The sequence below is a fragment of the Dermacentor andersoni genome, chromosome 1, assembly GCF_023375885.2.
Source record: "Dermacentor andersoni chromosome 1, qqDerAnde1_hic_scaffold, whole genome shotgun sequence".
NCBI classification, from domain to species: Eukaryota; Metazoa; Arthropoda; class Arachnida; order Ixodida; family Ixodidae; genus Dermacentor; species Dermacentor andersoni.
Genome location: NC_092814.1, coordinates 214,655,005 through 214,679,198, shown reverse-complemented (window position 1 = coordinate 214,679,198; position 24,194 = coordinate 214,655,005). Strand labels below are relative to the sequence as shown.

The window sequence follows — 24,194 nt, the reverse complement described above, 5'->3', positions numbered from 1 at the left end:
GGGTGCAGACAAGGTGCCACCTAGAGTTGGACTGCACGGTACAAGACTTGAAAGCCTAGAGCACATTTTACGTGGACCGATTGATCAACATGTCACTTGAGAGCATAGGCAACGTAACTTCCAGAATATTCTTTTCGTTTTTGAAACCTTGCAGATACAAAGATAGCATAAGTACACTTTCTATGCAAATGGAATGAAGCATGATTTCACCAACATTCAGCCTGGTCGACAAAAATGTGAAGTTATCAGACAACCACATGCGTGTTATCAACTTGTAGCTTGCAGCAGTTCACAATAGTGGTGATGGAGTTGAGAACCATCCACTTTCTGCATTTTATAAATGAAGAGGTGTGGACCCTGGCAGAATGGTGCATTAATGACCGAAAGTGAATTAATATTCACTTTACTGTCCTTTTAAAGCAGGGGTGCACAGCATACAGTCTGCAAGTGCAGCCACCTGGTGGCACAGAGCTCAACCATACACAGTAGCAACAACGAAGTGTATTCTTCTTTGCTGCTGGCGTGTATTTTTCGCAGGAGTGTAATCATCAACACGTTGTTTTTATAAATGTTTAAAATGTTTTACACTTGGTTAGAGCAATATTAGCGCTTTGTTTGGCTGGTTAAGCGCTGCGCCAACAAGTGTCTGGACCGTGCAGACCGATCAGGCCGCTCACGTACGTCTACGCTAAAGTTCCTTCATCAGCTTGAGTTTATGCCTCCAGTCATTTGCCGAAATGATCAGCTTGCCTGTGGTTACCGGAATACCGGACGCGTTCGGATCTACGACAGATTGCTCGCAACGCACGCTGCTTCGATAGCTCCGCTTGGGGTCGACGGCCAAGCGGCAAGCGGAGAGGTCTCGCGCGGGCGGGGGCGGGCTCCAAAACAACCGTAAGTGGACGATGTGACGTCGCATCGTGACGCCGAACCAGTGAAGGCGGAGCTTAGTCCCGCTCGCTCGGCGAACGAGTTGAGGAGGAAAAGCATGGCTAGGGAGGAGGGTAACTTCTAATCGCTTGTAGCTCCATTAATACGTAACGCTTCACTTAAATTGTGGTGCGAATGTCCTACTTAAGCTGTACCCTACGCGTCTACAAAATTTGTCCGAACCGTTTCAGGGGCCCTTTAAGTGTTTGTTAACCAGAGCTAAAAGACGGACAGAGGGAGGAGCATCTGCTCTGTAAGTTTTATCATAATCTTCTTAGAAACAAATACGTATGGTAAAATCGCTAGCAATACCTTGAAACGGGGTCTATCTCTTCAGACGAGCCTACTTCTGGATGTGCATGGACATTATGACACTAAACAAGAGCCACCTTCAGTCTTCAAGGACTGACAATACACTACTGGACATGGTGAGGACAGCAATGAATGACAGACTGTCTTTATGTGAGCAAAAGATGCAATGTTTCCTACAAAAATGCAGCCAGTGTGGCTCCTAGAGAAGTTCACTTTGGCCCTAGCTGTTTCAGAGTTGTGCAGCCATGCACTGTATAGTGCGCACTATGCTCCGTTTCATATATCAGGTACAATGTGGAACACTGCTATGCAAATTCGGTCGCCAAAACTTCACTCCATGCATTTCTTCTACACTTCACTGATCGCCAGTGGTGTTTGCTTGTGAGCATGCACACGAGACTGCCGCAACGGGCTGCAAATAAAAAAAAATGTGAAAAAGGAAACTATGAAAAGCAAATTGATTTAAAACGTGTTAGCAGCCGTATAAGTATATAATTTGTTTCTAAGGATTAAATCTTTTTCCATGCGAATATAAAGAACATTTTCACAAAAATTGGTCAAAAAACCCCAAACTATTTCCAAGTACGAAGCAGCCACTGCAAAGTCTCTCTAGCCTCCACAGTGTTGCACCTGATGTATGAAACTCAGCATAGTCTCAGCAGACATACAAACAATGCATTAAAGCACAATCACTGGAAGCCAGTATGCTCACTTCACTTCCTGTCATCTGTTAGCTTCGTGTGAGCTGTGCTCAAAAAGGTAACTAATTGATTTAGTACGAGAAGATGGACAACCAAATGAAGGGCCACTATTAGCCTGCACAAATTTATTTTGTCATCATTTACGCAGATAAACTGCAAACAGAGTTACGAGATCATTCTTACCACTTCACGATTTGCACTAACACAATGACTCATTTAGAAAATCGTGTTTCAGGGCATCCTCAGCTGTGATCCGAGTTGTAGGGTCAGGGTCAAGTAACTTGTACAGCAGGTCGTAAGCAGAGTCTGGCACACGTAGCCATGACTCATGGTACCTGAAGTGTGCTTTTTCCACACCATCGGCTGTCTGCCCAGTTTTAGCACGGGTGCCTCGTAGCCTTTCACACAAGGTTTTTAGATCCAGCACTGGTTTCTCATGGCTGACAGTAAGCAGTTTTCCTGGAAGTAACAGAAAACGGGTCATAATTTATTATGGCATGTAGGCAGTAAGTTGTTTCAGTAAAACATTTCGACATCTGACAAATACCACACTGCTTATCTAATTACCTTCCTGTGCAACTGAATATTTAACATTACTTGAACTTTGCGGAGCTCAAGCCATGTGCACCTCCACCAAGATAAAGACAATATTTTTCAGAGGAGCCTGGATGACATGTGCAGAAACTTGTCCAATGATAAAGTGGTGTCCCTTAGTTTTGATTAAGCATGCATTACCTACACCAGCAGTCTCTCTAGCTGCTTTTGTCTCTATAGTAAACTGAACTGCTCTAATCTTGACCACTGTCAAAGAAAAGTAGCAAGTTCATCAGTCAAGCCCAACTTATCCCTGACAATCCACTCGCAGCAGTACAAATTATTCTCAGTAGCTGTTAATTCCCTCAAAAGCATGAAGAGGATAAAGTTGACGTAACCTGCTGAAGGTTAAGTTGATGCAACCTGCAATTTTTAACCATGTATCAAAATGCTTAAAAAGCAACTGCTTCTTAGAGGCTCCAGTATACAACAGTTCATCCTGCGGTCACCCTTGGCTTCTATATTCTGGTCAGCGAAATTCTTTTATACAGGGTGTTTCATGTAACTTGAACCAAGCATTTTAAAAAAGTGGGTAACCGCAATTGAATGAAACCAACAACATATGGTTTGCTGTGATGTGCTACTCCTTGGGATATTTCTTATATTGCACTTAATTAGCTAATTAACCAAGACCAATTATGCAAAATTTTTAATATTCCCTTTAGGGCCATGTGCATACGGTTACGTTGTAGAGGGTATTTCAAAATGACCAATCCAATTTTTTGTGGCAATGTACATGCTGCGTGGCAATTTTTTCAGACATTTAAAGAAAGCTCGCGAAATATGAAATAAAATCATGTGACTGCACTAGTGCGCTATCATATTGCAGCATGCTCAACCGTGCATCAAGCCTATCGCTTATCAGGGACATTGGTGCTTCCTTTCCGTCTGCCACCATGAAAGATGCTGACACACTGAAGCAGATGCCTAGAGCTGTGGCTGCTCATTTTGCCACGGTCTGCGTGCACAGTTCTTTCGCACAAAGCGCGGTTGAGAGCGCTGCGATACGGTAGTGCATGAGCACAGTCACGTGGTTTGATTTCATATTTCGTGGCATTCTTTAAAGGGCTCCTCACCAGGTCCCATAGCAAATTTTGGTTATATACTGGAAGTTGTTACATGTCCTTTAGGGAGCGTTCTGCCTCAAAAATTTCTCAAATCGGCTACTTAATAACCAAGATACAAATATTTATGTGTCACGAACCCATGATTTCTGGAGGTGAGCTTCACCACAAACACTACTCTTGCCCCGTCTCGCCTCCGCAAGCGAAATTCTTTCCCTGCATTCTCCCATACCAGACCTCGAGGATCGCATGACGCATACGTCACAGGCCCCACCTTAATTTTTCCCCTCTCTTTTTTGCAGCATGGCGCACTTCCGCTGACGGCGTCGCATGCAAGCTGTTGTGATTGTCTTGTTTGCGCAGCACACAATTTTGCGTTCTGTGCACGAGGACACCTGACCAGTGGTATAAGTCAGTGCTACAAGAATACCAAGGCAGACAAGCGGATCACAGAGCATGATCCCGAGCTGGAACACGGCAGAAAATGACAGTTTCGGTGTCCACGTGTGTGACTGCTCGACAAGCAGACGAAACGGACGTACACCTCTATTGCTGCAGTGCGAAGTAAAACAAAAACATGCAGACATTCAGTTTGTGTGTTTTATTATTTATCTAAGCTTTAATTTGACTATTCTAGCAACATATTACACAAATAAAAGATGTTGGCTTGAATAATTCTCGAAGTCACGTGTCACCACGAGTGAAATCACAGCGCAATCACGTTTACATACGTGCACTAGCCTTCTGCCCCTCCGCAACCTCCGGCTTGGAGTGCAGCAGCCGCGAGGAGACGGGAAAATGCGTTCAGTTTGAAAATTTCAGATCTTTCTGCAGCGCATAGCCATGTAATACTTTGCAGACACGATCGTTATCACGTATTGTATGCTCCGCGCTTGTCAGCTCAAAATGGCCAGACCTGGTGAGGGGCCCTTTAAATGCCAGAAAAAAATTGCCCCGCAGCATGTCATCGTCATCACCACTATCAGCCTATTTTATGTCCACTCCAGGACGAAGGCCTCTCCCTGCGATCTCCAATTAACCGTGTTCTGCACCAACCGATTCGAACAAGCACCTGCGAATTTCTTAATTTCATCACCCCACCTAGTCTTCTGCCATCCTCGACCGCACTTCCCTTCTCTTCGCACCTGTTCTGTAACCCTAATGGTCCACCGGTTATCTAAACTACGCATTACATGACCTGCCCAGCTCCATTTTTTTTAATGTCAATTAGAATATCGGCTATCCCCGTTTGCTCTCCGATCCACACCACTCTCTTCCTGTCTCCTGAACGTTACGGCTAAAATTCTTCGTTCCATCACTCTGCGCAGTCCTTAACTTGTTTTCAAGCTTCTTTGTCAGTCACCAAGTTTCTGCCCCATATGTTAGCACTGGTAGAATGCACTGATTGTACACCTTCTTTTTCAATGATAATGGTAAGCTTCCAGTCCGAAATGATGGTGTTCAAAATGATCACGCTACTGTTATTGTCCCAAGAGAGCTTAAGATACTTCATACTTTGAAGGAATAGGCAGCATTTCAAGTGGAATGTGTTGCATAGTTTTAATATTTCTGGGTTATTGAGAAGCGTTACGAATAATCATTGAAACCTCATTCTTTTGTACTTTGTCATGCGTGATATATTAGTTTCGGCTGGTATCCTCATTGAACTAAAGAAGGCAGCTTCGTTAGGTTTTGTGACTGTAAGGACAAATTAATGGGTGATGTGGAGGTGAAGTTCAATATAGATGGCTTTCGTAATAAATTACGTATGCAAGCACTCCAGCGTGTTTGAGCGTGTCTAACGAGAGCGGAGGAATTGAGCCCGCTGCTCTGGCAGCACTATAAAAACCGCCAAGACCAAATTTAACGAAAATTGCTGGTGCCCAATGGAAACTTCCTGTGCGAAGTGGTTGGATCAAATACAGCTTTTGTAAAGATGTTCTTATTCAAGCATTAGAGTGTGTGATATGGCCGCTATCAACTATGCTTCTCGGTGTCTCGACATAGCTGTAGTTTACAACAGGCTCATATTTTGAGTGGAGGGGGGCCATTGTAACTGCTATGTGTGACAAAATCTTTAAGTTCCTGGTCCGGTTAAAGCGTAAATAATAATGAGCCGTCGTTTTTCTTTCCTTATTTTAATGTGTCATAACACCTTCTGTCATTGTTTCAGCAATGTCCTCCATGAATTAAACAGTACATTTTGTTTATATTTGGCGAAAATAAAGGGCGCATTATCACCAATATGAAGGCAAACTTCAAAGATAGAGAATTATGATATTTTTAGTATATTACGCATGTAAGCTATTCAGAGCTTTATGAATGTGTTGAGAACAAATAAGTCATCCCATTGCCCTGGAATAACTGTGAACTCAACAGATATCAAATCTAATGGAAATTGAGTGTGTGGGAAGGGTAGGGGGGGGGAGGCATTATAAAGCACTAAAGCATTGCATACCCCCCTCAGCAGTTGTAGTGGTGATTTTTAACAGGTTCGCTGGATGTCCACTGTCGCAGGGTCGGATGGCGAGTCCACTTTTTTTAATGTGTGAATATTGCAAGTCGTTGCCTATAACCTCGACAGTACTAGTATTACCTAAACTAGCGATGCATTTATCTTGTAGACTTAAACAGCAAAAACAATTCTTTGTTGAATTATTTAAATTCTTTGTAGCAAATGTGCCTTTTTATGTATACTGTACTGCTACTAATGGGTGCGATCCAAGACCACTGTGGGTGCACTCATTGCCTTTTGCCCCTGTATCATCTTGAGATGTTATTAGTTGCAAGAGATAAATGCAAATTCAGCTCATTCTTTGGGCCCCCATGGTTCACCATGTGTGATTGATAAATAGGTGCCTGTCGGTTAAATATACTCATAACAGAAGCATTTCCAGGCTATTTCACTTATTGTAATTGGCAATTTACACACACACACACACACACACACACACACACACACACACACACACACACACACACACACACACACACAGAGAGAGAGAGAACAAAAGGTCAGTCTGCGGTTTGCCCCCCTTCCCTCCACACACGCACACTTTAGAAATAGTTGGTACGCCACTACATGTCTTTTACTGTCGCAGAACATCAGAAATAGCTCTGAGGGCCTGCCAGTACACTTATTAGGCACATCGGTGCTCATCCTGCGACAAAAGGCAGCGGGTGCACGCGTGTCCCGTGACCATTGCCCCTTCCCACGCTTGTTGAGCTTAACCGCAATAATTTGCGCACGCTTCACCGCGTAATACTGCTGTAGTGAGGCGAAGTTGACTTTCGGCAACTGGCATTATGCAACGCGTCGTGCTTTCCGTGCTTCGAAGCCAATCGCGAGGACCACAAAGGCGAAGTCAGTGCCATTGCTGATAGCAGCGAATTCTTTCAATGAAAAACACGGCACAGAACGGCAAGAAACTTAATAGCAAACGCAGAAGCAGCTAGGCCTAGCGTTGCTGCAGTGGTGGCTACGGCTGCCAGCAGATCTGCGTGCGAGAGCGTTCGAGGAGCGACGGGGTAATCAAAACGGTGGCGGTGGTGGTGGTTTTATTATTACTGCCGTTTTGGACCTGCCATGATGGCAAAAAGTCTGGAAAATCGGATGGCGAAGGGTTCTTGCATCCGAAACTTCAGACATTATTATACATAGGCTCTTGGGGTACGTGGTGGTGCCGCGAAGCCGTCCGAATTATCGGGAGTCCGGAAAGTCGGTCGTTGACTAAACATTGGCAACTCCTCCTATTCGAGCCAGCTTTACTGCGACTTTCTTTCCCTTTCAATAAAATTACAGTTAATTTTCCTTGATAGAAGCACAAATTCCCAGAGTTTTCCCTCAGTTTCTCCAGACTAATGAAAATTCCTGACAATTCCAGGTTTTCCCGGTTGGTAGACACCCTGTCAATCACTTGTCGTAACTCATCTCCAGTGTTGTTGAATAGGACTATGTCATCTGCAAAACGAAGGTTGTCGAGATATTCGCATTTGATCCGAACTCCTAAGTGTTCCCAATTTAATAGCTTGAATACTTCTTAATCTTTCAAGCACACAGTGAATAGCATTGGATAGATTTTGTCACCTAGTCTGACCCCATTCTTTACAGGTATCTTCCTACTTGTGGAGAATTAAGGTAGCTGTGGATAATAGTAATATTTGGGGTTTTACGTGCCAAAACCACTTTCTGATTATGAGGCACGCCGTAGTGGAGGACTCCAGAAATTTTGACCACCTGGGGTTCTTTAACGTGCACCTAAATCTAAGCACACGGGTGTTTTCGCATTTCGCCCCCATCGAAATGCGGCCGCCGTGGCCGGGATTTGATCCCGCGACCTCGTGCTCAGCAGCCCAACACCATAGCCACTGAGCAACCACGGCGGGTTAGGTAGCTGTGGAATCTCTGTAGATATTTTCCAAGATATTTCCTATGACTGCTGGTATCTCTACTGAATCAAATGCCTTCTTTGTAATCTATAAAAGCCACATAAGAGGCTGATTGTACTCTGCTGATTTCTCGATTACCTGATTGAGGCATGGATGTGATCCATTGTAGAGTATCCCTTCCTGAAACCTGCCTGTTCCCTTGGTTGACTAAAGTCTAGAGTTGCCCTTATTCTAGCGGAGATTATCTTGGTGAATATTTTATATAATACTGGAAGCAAGCTAATGGGCCTATAGTTCAATTCTTTAACATCTCTTTTTGTGGATTATTATAACGTTGGCATTCTTCCAGTTGTTTGGGACCCTTGAAGTCGACAGACAGTTCGTATAGAGGGCCGCCAGTTCTCCAAGCATTATGTCACGTCCATTTTTGATTAAATCGACTGTTATTCCATCTTCTCCTGTCACTTTTCCCCTTATCATGTGTTGCAAGGACCTTCTAACTTAATTTCTAGTTATAGAAGGAGCCTATGTAACCTGTTCATTACTACTTCAAATGGAGGTATCGTGGCTGCTCTGGGTACTGTACAGGCCAGTACAGAATTATTCTGTTGCTTTTATTATATCTTTGAAATTGCTGATAATATTACCCTCCTTTTCTTTCAGGGCATACATCCTGGTTTGTCCTATGCCAAGTTTCCTTCTTGCCGATTTCATGCTGCGTCCATTTTTTACTGCTTCCACAGTCTTTCCCACGTTATAATTTCGAATATCCTGTATTTTCTCCTTGTTGATCAGTTTTGACAGTTTCGAAAATTCTATCTGATCTACTGAGTTGGACATTCATTCTTTGTCGCTTCTTTATTAGGTCCTTTGTTACTTGGGAGAGCTTGCCTACTGGTTGCCTTAGTGCCTTGCCTCCCACTTCCTCTGAAGCCAGCCTAGTTACGGTTTCATTCATTACCTCTATGTCATCTTCATCTCTGTGTTCTAAGGCTGCATATTTGTTTGCAAGTACCAGCCTAAATTTGTCTGCTTTTACCCTTACTGCCTCTAAGTTGACCTGTTCTTTCTTGACCAATTTTACTCTTTCTCTGTTCAAATTGAGGTGAATCCTAGTCCTCGCTAACCTAGCTATGATCACTGTCCTTTACCCTACCTAACACTTCTCCATCCTGCACCATGCTGGGATTGGCAGAACATTTGCACTGAAGTCGCCCATACTACAGCATACCGAGTTTGTACTTTTTTCATCGCTAATTCAGCATCTTCATAAAACTGATCTATATCATCATCATCATGACTAGAGGTTGGAGCATAGGCTTTTAACTTTGAATCTATACCTCTTATTAAGCTTTATTACGACTACTGCTATCCTCCCATTAATGCTGTAGAATTCATCGATGTTGATCGCTATGTCCTTATTGATTAGGAATCCTAATGTGTACTGCTTATCTGGAAGTCCTCTATAGCAGAGGACGAAGCCATTTGTCAGCACTGCATAAGCCTCACTAGTGCTTCTACCCTCACTAAGGCCAATGATTTCCCGAACAATGCCTGATAGTTCCTGAAAGAGTCCTGCTAGGCCAGCTTCACTTGAGAGTTCGGGCCTTACACGTTGCCAAGGTCAGTTTCCATTGGCGGCCCTGTTCGAGTCCAGAAATTTTTAGCACCCTCTGCTGCATTACAGGTCTGACCGCCGCCTTCGTCGGGTGCTCTGCAGCTGCTGAGGACTGAGAGCTATTGGTTAATCAAATGAGTCATTTGGGAGGGAGTGACCGAATACTGCACTACGGAGGCCAATTCCTCTTATAGTAAGGGAGTGCCTTTTCTTGAAGCTTAGTGGGTCTTCCTAATTTAGTTGTACCTGGATTAGTATAGCCCCACTGGCTTTCGGCATTCTGGCCGATGTCAGGCGCCACTCCAAGCTCGGAGTGGCGCATGTAAGCAACATGTTGCCACGAAAAAATTGGAATGGTCGTTTTCGAATGCCCTCTACAACATAACAAAATGCACTTGGCCCTAAAGTGAATATTACTCAATTTGCATAATTGATCTTAGTTAATTAGGTGCAATATAAATAATTCTCGAAGGAGCGCTACATGACAGCAAACCATATGTCGTTGGTTTCACTCAGCTGCAGTTAACCACTTCTTTTTTAAATCCTGGTTTCAAGTTACGTGAAACGCCCTGTATTTGACACGTGTACTTGTTTGTCTTTATCGGGTGACACGTTTTACCGCCTAACAAATGTTATCACACAGCGCAGGACACGTCTGCATGTATCGGAAGTTTCTGGAATGCTATCAATGGTTCTATCCGCTGTCTGTGACCGAACCTTGTGTAATCTGACTGCATGTGTGCGTGATGTAAATAATGTAAAACTTTGTGGAAGACACGCGGATCCTAGCGATTACTCTGGAACATTCGATGACTGATGTATAAAAGCTGACGTGCTTGACCCGCTGATCAGATTTTCGCCGAATGCTGACTGTGTTTGCCATTTTTGTTGACCACTGAGTGTAGCCTGTTTTTCTGGGCACAGGTTCGCCAGATGAAGTTAGTTTTGCCATTCACAGTTTTGTTGCTGTGTCTTCAACTGTCACTACCACATGACAACTGGTGGAGGTGCTTTGCGTTCATGTACCGGACGCCCCCACAAAGCCGTGATCCAAGCCCGGACCGCAAAGACAAAACCTACGTAATCCCGGATCATCAAGCAAGTCACCGACTGCAACAGCTAACCCCGGAACACGGACTTCTACCTCAGACGACAAAGAAGATCGTGGCCAAGACAACCCAAATGGCTGGCCCAGCGTCCCCCGTTATCCTGCAACAACCTCGGGACCCATCGACCTTCCATGGAGCAGCGACTGAAGACCTACGAACGAATCGTGACGATCAACAACTGGGACTCCCGACAACAAGCTGCGGCATGTATACTTCGCCTTAGAAGACGCCGCCAGAACGTGGTTTGAGAACCGGGAGTCAACCTTGACAACATGGGACCTGTTTGTTCCGTAGCGGCTTCCTGGGGTGCGATCGGAGATAGTTGTTCGGCGCGTTCGATTGGCCTACTCCGCGCCGACGTTGCCAGCCACGAGGCGCGGCCACGTTTTTGGTGACGTCAAAATGACGACACGCTCCTGTCAATCATCCTCCCACCAAGCATTTCGTCTGCTAGGCGCCGAACCCGACGGGAGCTGAGAAGTTTGGAGCGATCATACGGCTTCGCATGGGCGTCTGGTGGATTGGATTGGATCCAACAGGCGGACTTTTCGACTGCGATATGGCACATTTGAATCCAATCCATAGTTTAATTGAGAAAATGGCGCTTCCGTTGGGAACTTAGGTTGTTGCGCTGGCGTTTCTAGAGGAAGGAGGAGAGCGGGTGGCGATGCGAAACGCGTTTGAAGAAATGGCAGAAAGTGAATTCCGGCGTCGTTTTTGTCTCTCTAAACAAATAATTCGTTGGTTGTACAGAGAAATAGACAACATCGGTGCCAGCGAGCCACTGGAATGTTGTTGCTGCCTCTTGAAAAGTGCGCCACTCTTCCCGTCTTTTTTTTTTTCTTTCTTCTCGCTGTGCGCGACACCACCTAGGGACGACGCAAAGAACCTAATAGTTATAAATTGCAGTAGTCACACGTACTACTATTTGAAAACGTGTTTGGGCTTGAGAAGAAACAATAAATTTTTTTAGATAAAGATTTAATTCATTTGGAAGACGAGAAACATTTGGCTTTGTAGTATACTGTTTGCAAGCAGACGACAAACGACGGAAGTAAACTACCGGGGAGGTCACCGCTTCCTGATTGGCTGCTCTCTCCGCCCCGCTGTCACAAATTTTGCATACTGCAACTTTGTGACGTTGCAGCAACTGAACAGAACACGTATCGAACAAAATATCTCCGATCGCGCCCCTGCACACCTTTACGAGCGTCGTGCGCAAGGAAAGGGCCGAAGCTATGCTGGACGCCCGAGTGCAGCTACCTAACAAGAATGTTGCCATCTTTACGGAAGAAATGAGTCGTCTGTTCTACCACGCCAACCCGGATATGTCCAAGAAGAAAGTCTGCCTACTCATGCGTGGTGTGAAGGAATAACTTTTTGGCGCAATGATACAAAGCTCACTGAAGACCGTAGAAGAGTTACTTCGCGAGGCCACCAACATCGAGAAGACGCTCGAAATGCGGAAGCGGCAATTCAACCGCCACACAAACTCTACAAACTACGCAGGAATTCAGTCACTGGTCACCGACAATCTGCGCGAGACTATCGGAGCGGTCGTACGGGAAGAGCTGCAGAAAATGTACCCTAGGTCGCAGCATCAAGGGGCCTCAATCGTCGAAGATGAGGTTCAGTGATCCCTTGGAGTTCCTGAGGTTCAACCGGAATCGCCACAGCCCCAGACAGAAGCGATGACCCACGCCGCGTTATGGCTCCCTGCACGATCGCTCCAGGGCCCTTTAACGCCACAATTCTGTCGTCCACCGCCGCCAGCATGCCCACCCGTCGCCCAGCGCAGCTACGCGAGGAAGACAGACATTTGGTGCGCTCCTGACCACCGCCCGCTCTGTTACTAGGTCACGACTACCGCCGATGCCCATACCGGGAGATGGGACTGCGAGGGTTCGCCGTTATTGCGCCGCGACCACAGCTTGGCGAACGACCTCGCGATATCGCCGCCACTCAGTGGAGCCCTAGACGACCATCCTGTTCGCCATCACCAGGCAGCTACCTGTCGCCGGAGCGCTGAACATACAGTGGCCCAGCCCGGAGCCAGTCTGCGAGCCCCTATCCGGAAAACTAAAAGCAGCAACCGATGGAGGTGCGGTTGCTGTTCATCGAACTGACAAAGATCCTCCGCCGCCGCCAAAGAGACTACCTCGAAAACATAACACGCTGACGAAAAACGACCTGATGACGCCACGTACCAGCCACAGGTCAACGCGGCGCAGCCGTGATCCGATGCCAGGACCTAACTGTAACGCAAGACAAAGAACCACCGACCTCGATGTGCTTCTCGACGGCCACGCAGTCACCGCCTAAGTAGACACAGGAGCCGATTACTCTGTCATGAGTGGACCCATCGCCGCTCAGTTGAAAGTTAAGACTGCATGGGAAGGCCCTCAAATTCGGACCGCTGGAGGACACTTCATCACGCCGACTGGAATCTGCACGGCAAGAATTACCGTTCATGACCGGACTTACCCTGCCACCTTCGTTATCCTCCAACAGTGTTTACGAGACGTCATTCTCGGCATGGACTTCCTGAACCAACACGGCACAATCATAGACCTGAAGTCGAAGTCGATAACGCTGTCGGAAGATCGAGCGACACCGCTGGAGAGCTCTCATACCACCATGCCTTGAGCGTGCTCGAAAGTCAAGTCAGCATCCCACCCCGCTCCAGCATTGTTATTTCCGTTGGCACCAAAACACCTGCCGACGTGGAAGGCGTCATCGAGGGTGACCAACGTCTACTGCTAGACCGCGAAATTGGCGTTGCAAGATGGATCGTTCGACTGCATGGAGGAAACACGAAAGTGTTGCTGACAAACTTCAGCTAGGAGTTCAAGCACATCAACAAGGGCACGACGATCGCATACATCGAGGAAATTCTGGAAACCAGCAATCCGTTTGTCCTCTCGGATTCTGCCGCATGTACCTCGACGACCGTAGTTCCTGAACCAGACTTCGACATAAATCGAAGTCTCCCCATGATTAAGCAGCAACAGCTCAGAAGTCTGCTGCGACAATACAAAGACTACTTTTCGACGTCATCGAGGATTCGACAAACACCAGTCGCAAAGCATCACATAATAACTGAAGAGTGCACTCGACCACTCCGCCAGAGCCCTTACCGAGTTTCGACGTGACAATGTGACGCTATTAGGCAACAAGTCGACGAACTGCTGCACGATGACATCATCCAGTCGTCGAAAAGCCCGTGGGCATCTCCTGCAGTCTTGGTGAAGAAAAGGACGGAATTCTACGTTTTTCCGTCGATTATCGTCAACTTAACAAAATCACGAAGAAGGATGTATGCCCCCTTCCACGGATAGACGACGCATTGGATCGGCTCTGCAATGCTAAATACTTCTCATCGATGGGCCTCAAGTCTGTCTACTGGCAAATAGAAGTCGACGAGCAAGATTGCGAAAAGACCACCTTCATCACGCCAGACGACCTCTACGAGTTCAAGGTCATGCCATTCGGACTGTGCTCGGCACCTGCAACGTTCCAGCGCGCCATGGACACGGTGTTAGCAGGATTGAAGTGGCAGACTTGTCTTGTTTACTTGGATGACGTCGTCGTCCTCGCCGGAAATTTCGACTATCACCTTAGGCAGCTTGCGACAGTACTAGAGGCCATCAAGTCATCGGGGCTCACTCTGAAGCCAGAAAAGTACCACTTCGCTTACGATGAGCTTCTGTTCCTAGGCCACGTCATCAGCAAGTCTGGAGTCCGCCCCGACCCGCAGGAAGACTACTGCCATCACAAAGTTCCCACAGCCCATCAACAAGAAGGCAGTGCGTCGATTCCTTGGCATGTGTGCGTACTATAGGCGCTTTGTCAAGGACTTTTCACGCATCGCTGAGCCGCTGACACATTAACTAAATGTGGTGTTGAGTTCAAGTGGGAAACACCACAGGCCGACGCATTTCAAGAACTCAAATGACGCATGCAGTAACCCCCCGTACTTGCGCATTTCGACGAGGACGCCAATACCAAAACCCACGCTGACGCCAGTAGCCTAGGCCTCGGTGCTGTCCTAGTCCAGAGAAAAGACGGACTTGAACGCGTGATAGCTTACGCTAGCCGGTCGTTGTCAAAAGCGGAAGGCAATTATTCTACAACCGAAAAGGAATGCCTCGCCGTCGTTTGGGCTACAGCGAAATTTCGCCCTTACCTATATGGCAGGCCATTCAAAGTCGTCAGCGGCCATCACGCCTTGTGTTGGCTAGCGAATTTAAAGGACCCTTCAGGACGGCTGGCAGGGTGGAGCCTAAGACTGCAAGAATATGATATCACTGTAACCTACAAGTACTGACGAAAACACTGATGCCGATTGCCTATCACGCGCCCCCATCGACCCCCCGCCGCAAGACGACGAAGATGACGACGCATTCCTTGGCATATTAAGCACGGAAGACTTCGCTGAACAGTAACGAGCAGACCTGGAGCTGAAAAACCTCGTAGAGTATTTGGAAGGACACACCGACATTGTCCCTAGGGCATTTAAGCGAGGATTGTCTTCGTTCTCGCTTCAAAACAACCTACTCGTAAAGAAGAACTTCTCACCAGTCCGCGCCAACTACCTTTTTGTTCCGTCAGGGCTGCATCCAGAAGTATTGCACGCCCTACATGACGATCCGACCACTGGACACCTTGGATTCTCCCGGACACTATCGAGGCTACAGGAAACGTATTATTGGCCGCGCCTGACTGCCGACGTTGCTCGTTATGTCAGGACATGCAGAGACTGTCAGTGACGCAAGACACCACTGACAAGGCCAGCGGGATTACTACAGCCAATCGAGCCTCCTTGTTGACCATTTCAACAGATTGGGATGGACTTGTTGGGACCCTTTCCGACGTCAACAACCGGAAATAAGTGGATCGTCGTGGCGACGGACTACCTCACCCGCTTCGCTGAAACTAAAGCACTGCCGAAAGGTAGCGCCGCCGAAGTAGCGAAATTCTTTGTCGAAAATATCCTGCTGCGACATGGCGCCCCAGAAGTCCTCATCACCGACAGAGAAAGGGCCTTTACAGCAGAGCTCACCCAGGCCATTCTGCAATACAGTCAGACAAGGCACAGGAGGACAACTGCCTACCACCCACAGACGGATGGTCTTACGGAGCACCTGAATAAGACCCTCGCCGACATGCTAGCAATGTACGTCGACGTCAAACACAAGACCCGGGATGCCGTCCTGTCGTACGTAACCTTCGCTTACAACACAAATCACGCTGTTTAAGCTGGTTTACGGCAGGTACCCGACGACGGCACTCGACGCCATGCTGCCACACGTCACTGACGAAGAGAATCTTGACGTCGCTACGTATTTCCAGCGCGTCGAAGAAACCCAACAGCTCACCCGCCTACGGATCAAGAACCAGCAGCATACCAACAGCAGACACTACAACCTCCAACGACCCTTCGCTGAGTACCAGCCCGGCGACCATGTTTGGGTTTGAACCCCCGATATGCCGACGAGGACTGAGTGAGAAACTATTGCGACGCTATTTCGGACCCTACAAGGTCATCCGACGTATTGGCGCACTGGACTATAAAGTCGTGCGAGACCGCATTTCACATTCACAGCTGCGTCGCGCATGATCTGAAGTGGTCACGTGGTGCGTCTTAAACCCTTTTTGTGCACGCTGACGAACTTCCTTATTTTGTTGTTTTCTTTGCTATGGGTGCTTTTCTTTATTACTTTCATTTGTTTGCAGCATTGGGTCAATGCTTTATAAGAGGGGGGTATTGACATGTGTACTTGTTTGTCTTTATCGGGCAACATGTTTCACTGCCTAACAAATGTTATCACACCGCGCAGGACGCGCCTGCATGTATCGGAAGTTTCTGGAATGTTATTGATGGTTCCATCCGCTGTATATGACCGAACCTTGTGCACCTTGGGAACCTTTTGAACCTGAATCTTGTTTTTTCATCCACTTTCATTTCCATTAATTTATAATTTCTCTATTTTAATTAGTAAGTACAAGTAATCTCCCCTGTGTTATCCTTGGTGTCTGTTTGTTGGCTCCTTATGATTAAATTGTGCAGAGATGACAAGCAAAATGAAATGCAATGTTACCGCGTGAAAAATTTTAATAGGCCAATTTTCACTAGGACACTAGTGATGCGAATGATGCCGGTAGTAGTACTAACAACTTTTAACAGGCTGAAGGTCAACTACAGCAAGGAGCACTGTTGCTTACTGTGACAAACTTGCTTAGCACTCAGCCAAAGGAGCAGTGTCAAGAAGATGCCACCCCTTCACCTCAATAATTTCCTAGGTAAATCTACAATGGCATGCTCCTTGACATTCCCTTCAATGTTGCCTTAAACACAAGGAAAGCAGCATAGCAGCAAGGACTGCTGGGATACTGTGACTAGTAGAGTGGGTGCACATGCACTGAATGTGAGAAGACTGGTCTATTCTTATCTCTCTTTAGGACTGTTTTGGGATTGAAAAGCCTTGCCATACTTTCCGCGCTTCGAAGCTGTCCGAGAAGATGACAAAGGCGAATTGGCGCCATTGCTGACAGCAGGAAGCTTGGCAGCGAATGTCGAAGCAGCTAGGCCTAGTGTTGCCACGGTGGCTACGGCTGCCAGCAGATTGGCGTGCGAGAGTGCTAGTTTGACGGTGCGACATAATCAAAATGGCGTTGGTGGTCGCTTTTATTAATGCCATTTTGGACCTGCGGTCACAGCAAAAAGTTCGGAAAATTTCCCGCAGAAGGGCTTCAGAATCTGAAATTTAGACATTAGCTTTACGAGATACACGCCGTGCAGCCATCCAAATTAACAGGCACGTCCAAAATATTGGTTGTTGATAGTACTATTGTATGCATCAAACGCACATTTGACAATTTTTGAGTAATCTTTCATGCGCAAAATGGAAAGAATGTAGACACTCAAGCTCACAAACAGTCTTGATTGCAAGAAGCCCAAAATTTTGCTGAAGTTTCATAACAAGGGCAACCAGTTTTTAAGTTTAACAGCAAAAACATTGATTAAACACACTTGCTAGTCTTGCCAGTAAGTTTAAAATGTTTCTTGCTGACATCAGCATGTAACGAATATATAATATGCATATAATGAAGGTACTTTCATAGGGACGCGAATCTGTTATAACAAGATTCAAGTATTTCCTAGCACAATTTCCTGCACTTAATATTTCTCTGCCAAACATCCCTGTGATGACTGAATTTTTCCTTTGAAACCAAAATTTCATAATCAATCTGATGCCATGTTTTATGTTCTTTGTGTTTTTCCTTTGAAACCAAAATTTCATAATCAATCTGATGCCATGTTTTATGTTCTTTGTGTTCTAACCAGCATTTATACAATAGAGCCAGTTTGAACACTCGGTAACATGAAGCAACCTATACTTGTTACCGACGAGGTCTTCACATGGGTTGGCATGCCAGCAGCCATGTGAGCCTCTATAGCAGAAGAATTGCCATGTCAAAGCCTGCATGAAGAAACCACCTTCCGGATATGCTGTGAAGGATCTACGTAGCACTGGAATTTCAAGTCAGTGTTCATGACAGTGCCTTTGAAGTTGCTTTCAGATTTGTGCATACAGATGCTGGATGCTGCACTGATGTTTTGAACACTGCTTTACAAGCTAGTACATGCCTGTTACATGCAGCATTGACATTCTTTACAGTGTCACGGCTGCTGTTTGACAATAGTGGCTACAGTACTATTCCCCTTTTTTTCCCTCTGCATTGGTGCTTGAGCACTGTCCAGTGAGAGTTGCCAGCGATAGTTGCTGGTTCAGGAATTGTCATTGATACATAACCATCACGAATTTATAAAAGCAAGCATCTATCTAAACATGGTTAGAATAAAGATTAATTTGCTTTACCAGACTTATTTTGCCTTACCGTATTTACTCGCATAATGAACACACTTTTTTCCTCCAAAATATGCGCCGTTCGTCCGGGAGTGCGGAAATAATGTATGGGATGTGGTAGATGTAGCTGTCAATGCACGATTTGTTACCCGAGCGCCAGGAGGCAGGACTCTATCCAGGACAAAGTTCACTCCTGTATAGTTGCTTGAGCACCGCAGAAACTGTACTGGCAAACACTGACTTGGAAACAACACAAGTATTTTGAGGTCTGCTTTCAGTTTCATGTTTCATTTGTAATGAAAATATGTGCGTTTCTTTATGAATGAAAAAACACTGAACTCAACCAAAAAGTGTTTTTTGGTAACTCCATTCATTCATTCATTCATTCATTATTGATATAAACAGGCATCTAAGCCTTTGTTTGATTTGGTGTGCGATTTTCACTTTTTATGTGAGTGGATTTTAGCGCCATAACAATCTTTGAAAGTTCCTTTTTTTTATTGTTAATGTTTAGCTCCGCAATTAAGCACTTGAGGCTTCTTTTACTGCCTTGCGCTATTGCTTGTCTGGTCAAGGCATCTTGGCTCCCTAGTAATGACATGCTACTGCAAAATACTGTTGCATAAAATAGCCTACAGATGCTATTTGCATCAATCTGTGCTCTGCAAGAACAGTTATTTTACACCTTTATTGAATTAATCAGCTTCTATTGTTCCTTTGCACCTGCAGCAGTTTTGGCTTGCGGTGTGCATTCATTATGCAGGGTAAAATTTTCAGCCATTATATTTTCCGCGGTCTCCTCTAAAAGAGTCAGTTTCGCCCGAAATGCAAACCATCAATTGCGATAGCACATGTGTAGAATGCTGCATGAAGTAAGGATAGTTGTTTTATCGGCTGTATAAACTTGCAAACTGAGCGACGAGAACGCAGCGCGCACGAAGGTATGAGCCGCCATACACTCAGCCCCCAACACAGATCGCTTTAAAGATAAGGCGCGTCATGGCCACGCAATGCACAGTTGCTGCTAAAGTAACCCCCCCCCCGTTGCCAAGCACACGAGGGAAGACGGTGTTTCCTTCCCGCTTTTCTCCCTTGTTCGCGGCTGATTGCCACGATCGGCGGCGCCCTTCGGGCGCGGTTGTGCAATACGCAGTTGCTGCCAGAGTATACCGCTGCCGTCCCTCCCCCTCACCCCACCCCCGAGACCTTTTGCACAATGAAAGACGGCATGCAAGATTGAGCCGCGATCGTTGGCTTCCTTCGCGTGCTTTCACTTACACTTGCACCATATGCCGCACAGCGGCGACAACATTGGCAAAAATGCGTCTGGAGCATCCATGTAATTGCTATCGCAATAAAAGTAGGAGACGAGGTACGAGTCGTCCGACACTACATCGGACATAACTGCACCGGCCGAACGCCATATCAGACGCAGAATCGTGCCGTGCGTCTCCTACTACACGGCAGCAAGTTCAGGGTGCGATCATTATGCAAGAAAAAGCAAAAAACGCTTCTTGATTGGAAAAGTGAGGGTTGCATTTATTACACGAGTGCATTCACTATGCGAGTAAATATGGCATTTATTGCTCTCAGAGACATGACCTTTATAACAAAAGATATTCCAAGTCCCACTTAATTCATTACAGTGGTGTTTTGTCAAACAGGAATGGAGGGAAAAAAGGTCCATCGAAAGAAAGTGCAGTGACAGAATAGCAATCGGCATTTGATTTACTGCAATGCATGAATGTTTACACAAGCCACCAGAAGTTCAATTACATTACACAGAGATAGCTGGTCGATTTAGCAGAATACAAACCAAATCCATTACAAAATATTGTGCTTTGTTGTGACTGGCATTTTAAATTCCAGCTGATGCACAATCCCTCCCTGAAAACTAGCATTTCCATGCCATTTTTTTTTTGCCCTAGTAAATGTAACAGCCTTTCCTGTGACTATACTAGTGACGTGTCACGAACATGAATAGACTCACCCATTTTTTCAGCAGCCATCTGCACAGGAATACTTCCAATGACTGTTATGATTTCTGCCAATGCAGTGAGGTCATCTTGGGCACGGAAAAATGGGTAGCGGCCACTCAGCAAGGAGAGAAATATGACACCTGCTGACCACATATCTACGGCTGAAAACACACAACACACAAAATTATGCAGGCATTTTTTGTGTGTGCACCAAAGACATACAGTGCTACACTCAACAGACCACAAACCTGTAGTTTGGTTTCTGTACTTCAGAAGAACCTCTGGAGCGCGAAAACCAGGAGTTCCAGCACGAGGGGCAATTTCAGCTGGCCTGCATATTACAAATTAAAGCAGTAAGCAAGCCAAAACTGCTGCAGGTACAAAGGAACAATAGAGGCTGATTAATGCAATAAAGGTGTAAAATAACTATTCTTGCAGAGCACAGATTGATGCATTCAAATAGACAAATAGCATCTGTAGGCTATTTCATACAACAGTGTTTTGCAGTAGCACGTCATTACTAGGGAGCCAAGATGCATTGAACAGAAAAGCAATAGCGCAAGGCAGTAAAAGAAGCCTCAAGTGCTTAATTGCGGAGCTAAACATTAACAATCAAAAAAAGGAACTTTCAAAGATGGTTATGCCGCTAAAATCCACTCACATAAAAACTGAAAATCGCACACCAAATCAAACAAAGGATTAGATGCCTGTTTATATCAATAATGAATGAATGAAGTTACCAAGAAACACTTTTTGGTTGAGTTCAGTGTTTTTTCATTCATAAAGAAACACACACATATTTTCATTATAAATAAAACATGAAACTGAAAGCAGACCTCAAAATACTTGTGTTGTTTCCAAGTCGGTGTTTGCCAGTACAGTTTCTGCGGTGCTCAAGCAACTATACAGGAGTGAACTGTGTCCTGGATATAGTCCTGCCTCCTGGCACTCGGATAACAAATCGTGCAACGACAACCACATCTACTGCATCCCATACATTATTTCCGTACTGCAGGACGAACAGCATGGTGCATTCTGCATACATCAGTGTACCAAAGGGTGAAGGCTAGGTTGAGACACGCCCGGTACACCCGCCAGTCCTCCTCCTTCCTGTTACGAGCTGCTGGACACACCGAAGACTGCAGTGCCATATACTCCACAGTACACTAGAGCAATGTCCCAATGCTATAACATGGTCCCAATTTCCATTTGCAACACTACTCTAGTCGCTTCTCTCACTTGAATGGAGCTAAGCCCTCAAACATGACCCACCACACCAATAGACAACCGCCCACAGTAACCACAATGACGAGCTGTCCTTTACTACCGAGTTTTTTCTGTGGGCTGCCAAGTGGGAAACAAGTAAACACAGATTCCTCTGGCACTGGACCCCTATATGAACATTAAGATATTGCTTATAGAATTCTGTGCTTTGACACTGTGCATGCTATGCTACTGCTAATGTCACTGCTAGTAATAATGCTATCCCAACCACCTTCTGTGACCTTCCACATCTCCCAGTATATCATTATTACCTGCATTTTTCTGTGCAACCGTACCTAGTGTCGCCTGCATGGTCTAACATTTAGAGAAATGTCCTCCCAAATTCATAATAGAACTATTCTTAAGCAGCCAAAGTAAAGCGGATGTCTTTTCTTTTGGATAATGAAGCTACAATGAGAGCTTTTAGATTTGCAATGTATATTTAATTATGTCCTATTAAAATACACTATTCCATAAATTACATTTCTGTCATTCTTCCACCAGCAGACAACTGGGAGGGCTCTGGGCTTCCACAGGGTGGGCTGTCACACAGCTCACGCAGGACTTCTACCAAAGCAAGATTTTAAATGTTATGCTAGAGACAAATAAGAGAGCCACAGGAAGATGGAGTCTTGAAATAATCTACAGTGGTTGAACAAGAGTTGTCGCTGAAGCCAACATTCACAAGGGGTCTTCTCTTCCCTTGTTGAAATGTTGGCTTCAGCAAGACAAGTCATCTGATTGACTAGAAATCTGGACACCCTAAACCATGCAACTGCAAGTTGGAGGCAGAGTGGACTCTACTTGTGGCAGATCTTGCATCACCATTCAGTACATCTAAAGGCAGTCAGACATTTGACCTTACTTTTGTCACAGCAAACTTGCAACATAATATTGACTGCATAGCAAACAATCTAGTACTTATACATACAAAAACTACAGCGAGTGTGAAGGCATTGTACCAGCTTACCCGCTCTATAAAAGAGCCAACACACAACTTTCATAGTCAATAAATGAGAACTTGAAAAGTCAAAGAATGCCAGAGTGAATAAAGAACTGGAATAACTGCTACACATTGTAAACATCTTGCAGTAACTGATGGAAGCATTTCCTAGCATTACCCTTGGCTGCAGTATTCTTTATCTTTTAGTCTCCGCTGCTGCTGTCTTGCCAAACAGACAACAGCTTGGGCCACTGAGTATGCGCCCAAATAAAGAACCAGAACAAGTGACAAGAAGTGAAGCAGTTGGCAAAATGGACAAAATGGGACCAAAGCGTGCACGAAGCGTGGAAGACAGGTGCCCGAAAGAAACCTCAAGCGGAACACGAACATTATCATTACGTTATGCGACCCTTAGTGATGAAGAGCCTAAGTTATTTCTGAGTTAGCGTTGCCAACTCTCGAGTGGATGAGGTCGCACAGAGGGAGTTGGGTGTTGTGGAGGGGGCGGCTGACAGTGTTACCCCCCCACCCCCCGTCAATGACAGAAGCCGCCAAGCCGCCAGTCTGTACATGCAACAAAGTTAAACAATTTTTGTTTACTCCTACCATGTCACGATTTAAACAAGAAAGGTGCAGTATAGTTGCCTGACGAATACGACTACCAATATGGATAGAGGTATAGTAACAGAGATACTGCGAACGGTTAGGGCTCACAAAAGAGCTCAAACCACAACAAAAACGAAACTGCCTTTATGTTTATGACAATGCAACAGAAGACCAAAGATAATGCACAACCAGACTGTCATGCATCATAAAAAGTAAATCTGGTCTATTTATCGTTATGCAGTATATAAAGAGAGCAAACGTCCGGACTGTTCCGGTAAATCCAGGGCAGTTGGAAACCCTATTCCGAGTATGCACCAAGACATATAGGAAGACCACAAGCAAGTCAGTCCTGTTTGCAAAGGAAGAAATGCACAGTTGTAATAAATAGAACTTTATGTACAATATATTGGCATGTGGGTGAGAAGTTTGAAGACTTTGAAAACCCCTCATCCACATGCCTGTACAAAGACATTTCCTGCTTTTTTCCTATCAGAGCAGAGGTGCGTGAATATTCGAAAGGGTGTGCAAACGTTCAAAATTTCAAATACAAATTGAATAATATTTGCTATTCGATTCAATAATTCACTATTCGAATGTAATCGATACGAGTGGAGACTGTTCCGAATGTATCCACAGCAATTGTGCAAAGGCAGCACACAGTAAACTTCTGGTCAACCATTTTCAGTTATTTAATAAGGATGCATAGCCTTCACGCAGCCTAAAGACTTGTGGTCTCAAATTCAGTGAATCAATTTCTTGTGTAACCAGTCTCACCATATTAGCATCCTTTAAAATGATATGCAGTTTTGCAGTAT

General features: G+C 45.4%; 1 protein-coding gene across 2 annotated transcripts in view; it reads right to left on the bottom strand.

The window, feature by feature from the left end:
- Window positions 1-2,040: 2,040 nt before the first annotated feature.
- The window catches only part of LOC126548115 (cell division cycle 7-related protein kinase-like), a 28,162-nt gene continuing 6,008 nt past the window's right edge, over window positions 2,041-24,194 (bottom strand). For both annotated transcript variants that reach the window (XM_050196227.3, XM_055063571.2), the window contains exons 9-11: window positions 20,816-20,898; window positions 20,579-20,728; window positions 2,041-2,402 (exon numbers count right to left, since the gene is read on the bottom strand). In XM_050196227.3, the coding sequence (XP_050052184.1) occupies window positions 2,143-2,402; window positions 20,579-20,728; window positions 20,816-20,898 (493 nt within the window). In that variant the 3' untranslated portion in view covers window positions 2,041-2,142. The remainder of the gene's footprint in view (window positions 2,403-20,578; window positions 20,729-20,815; window positions 20,899-24,194) is intronic.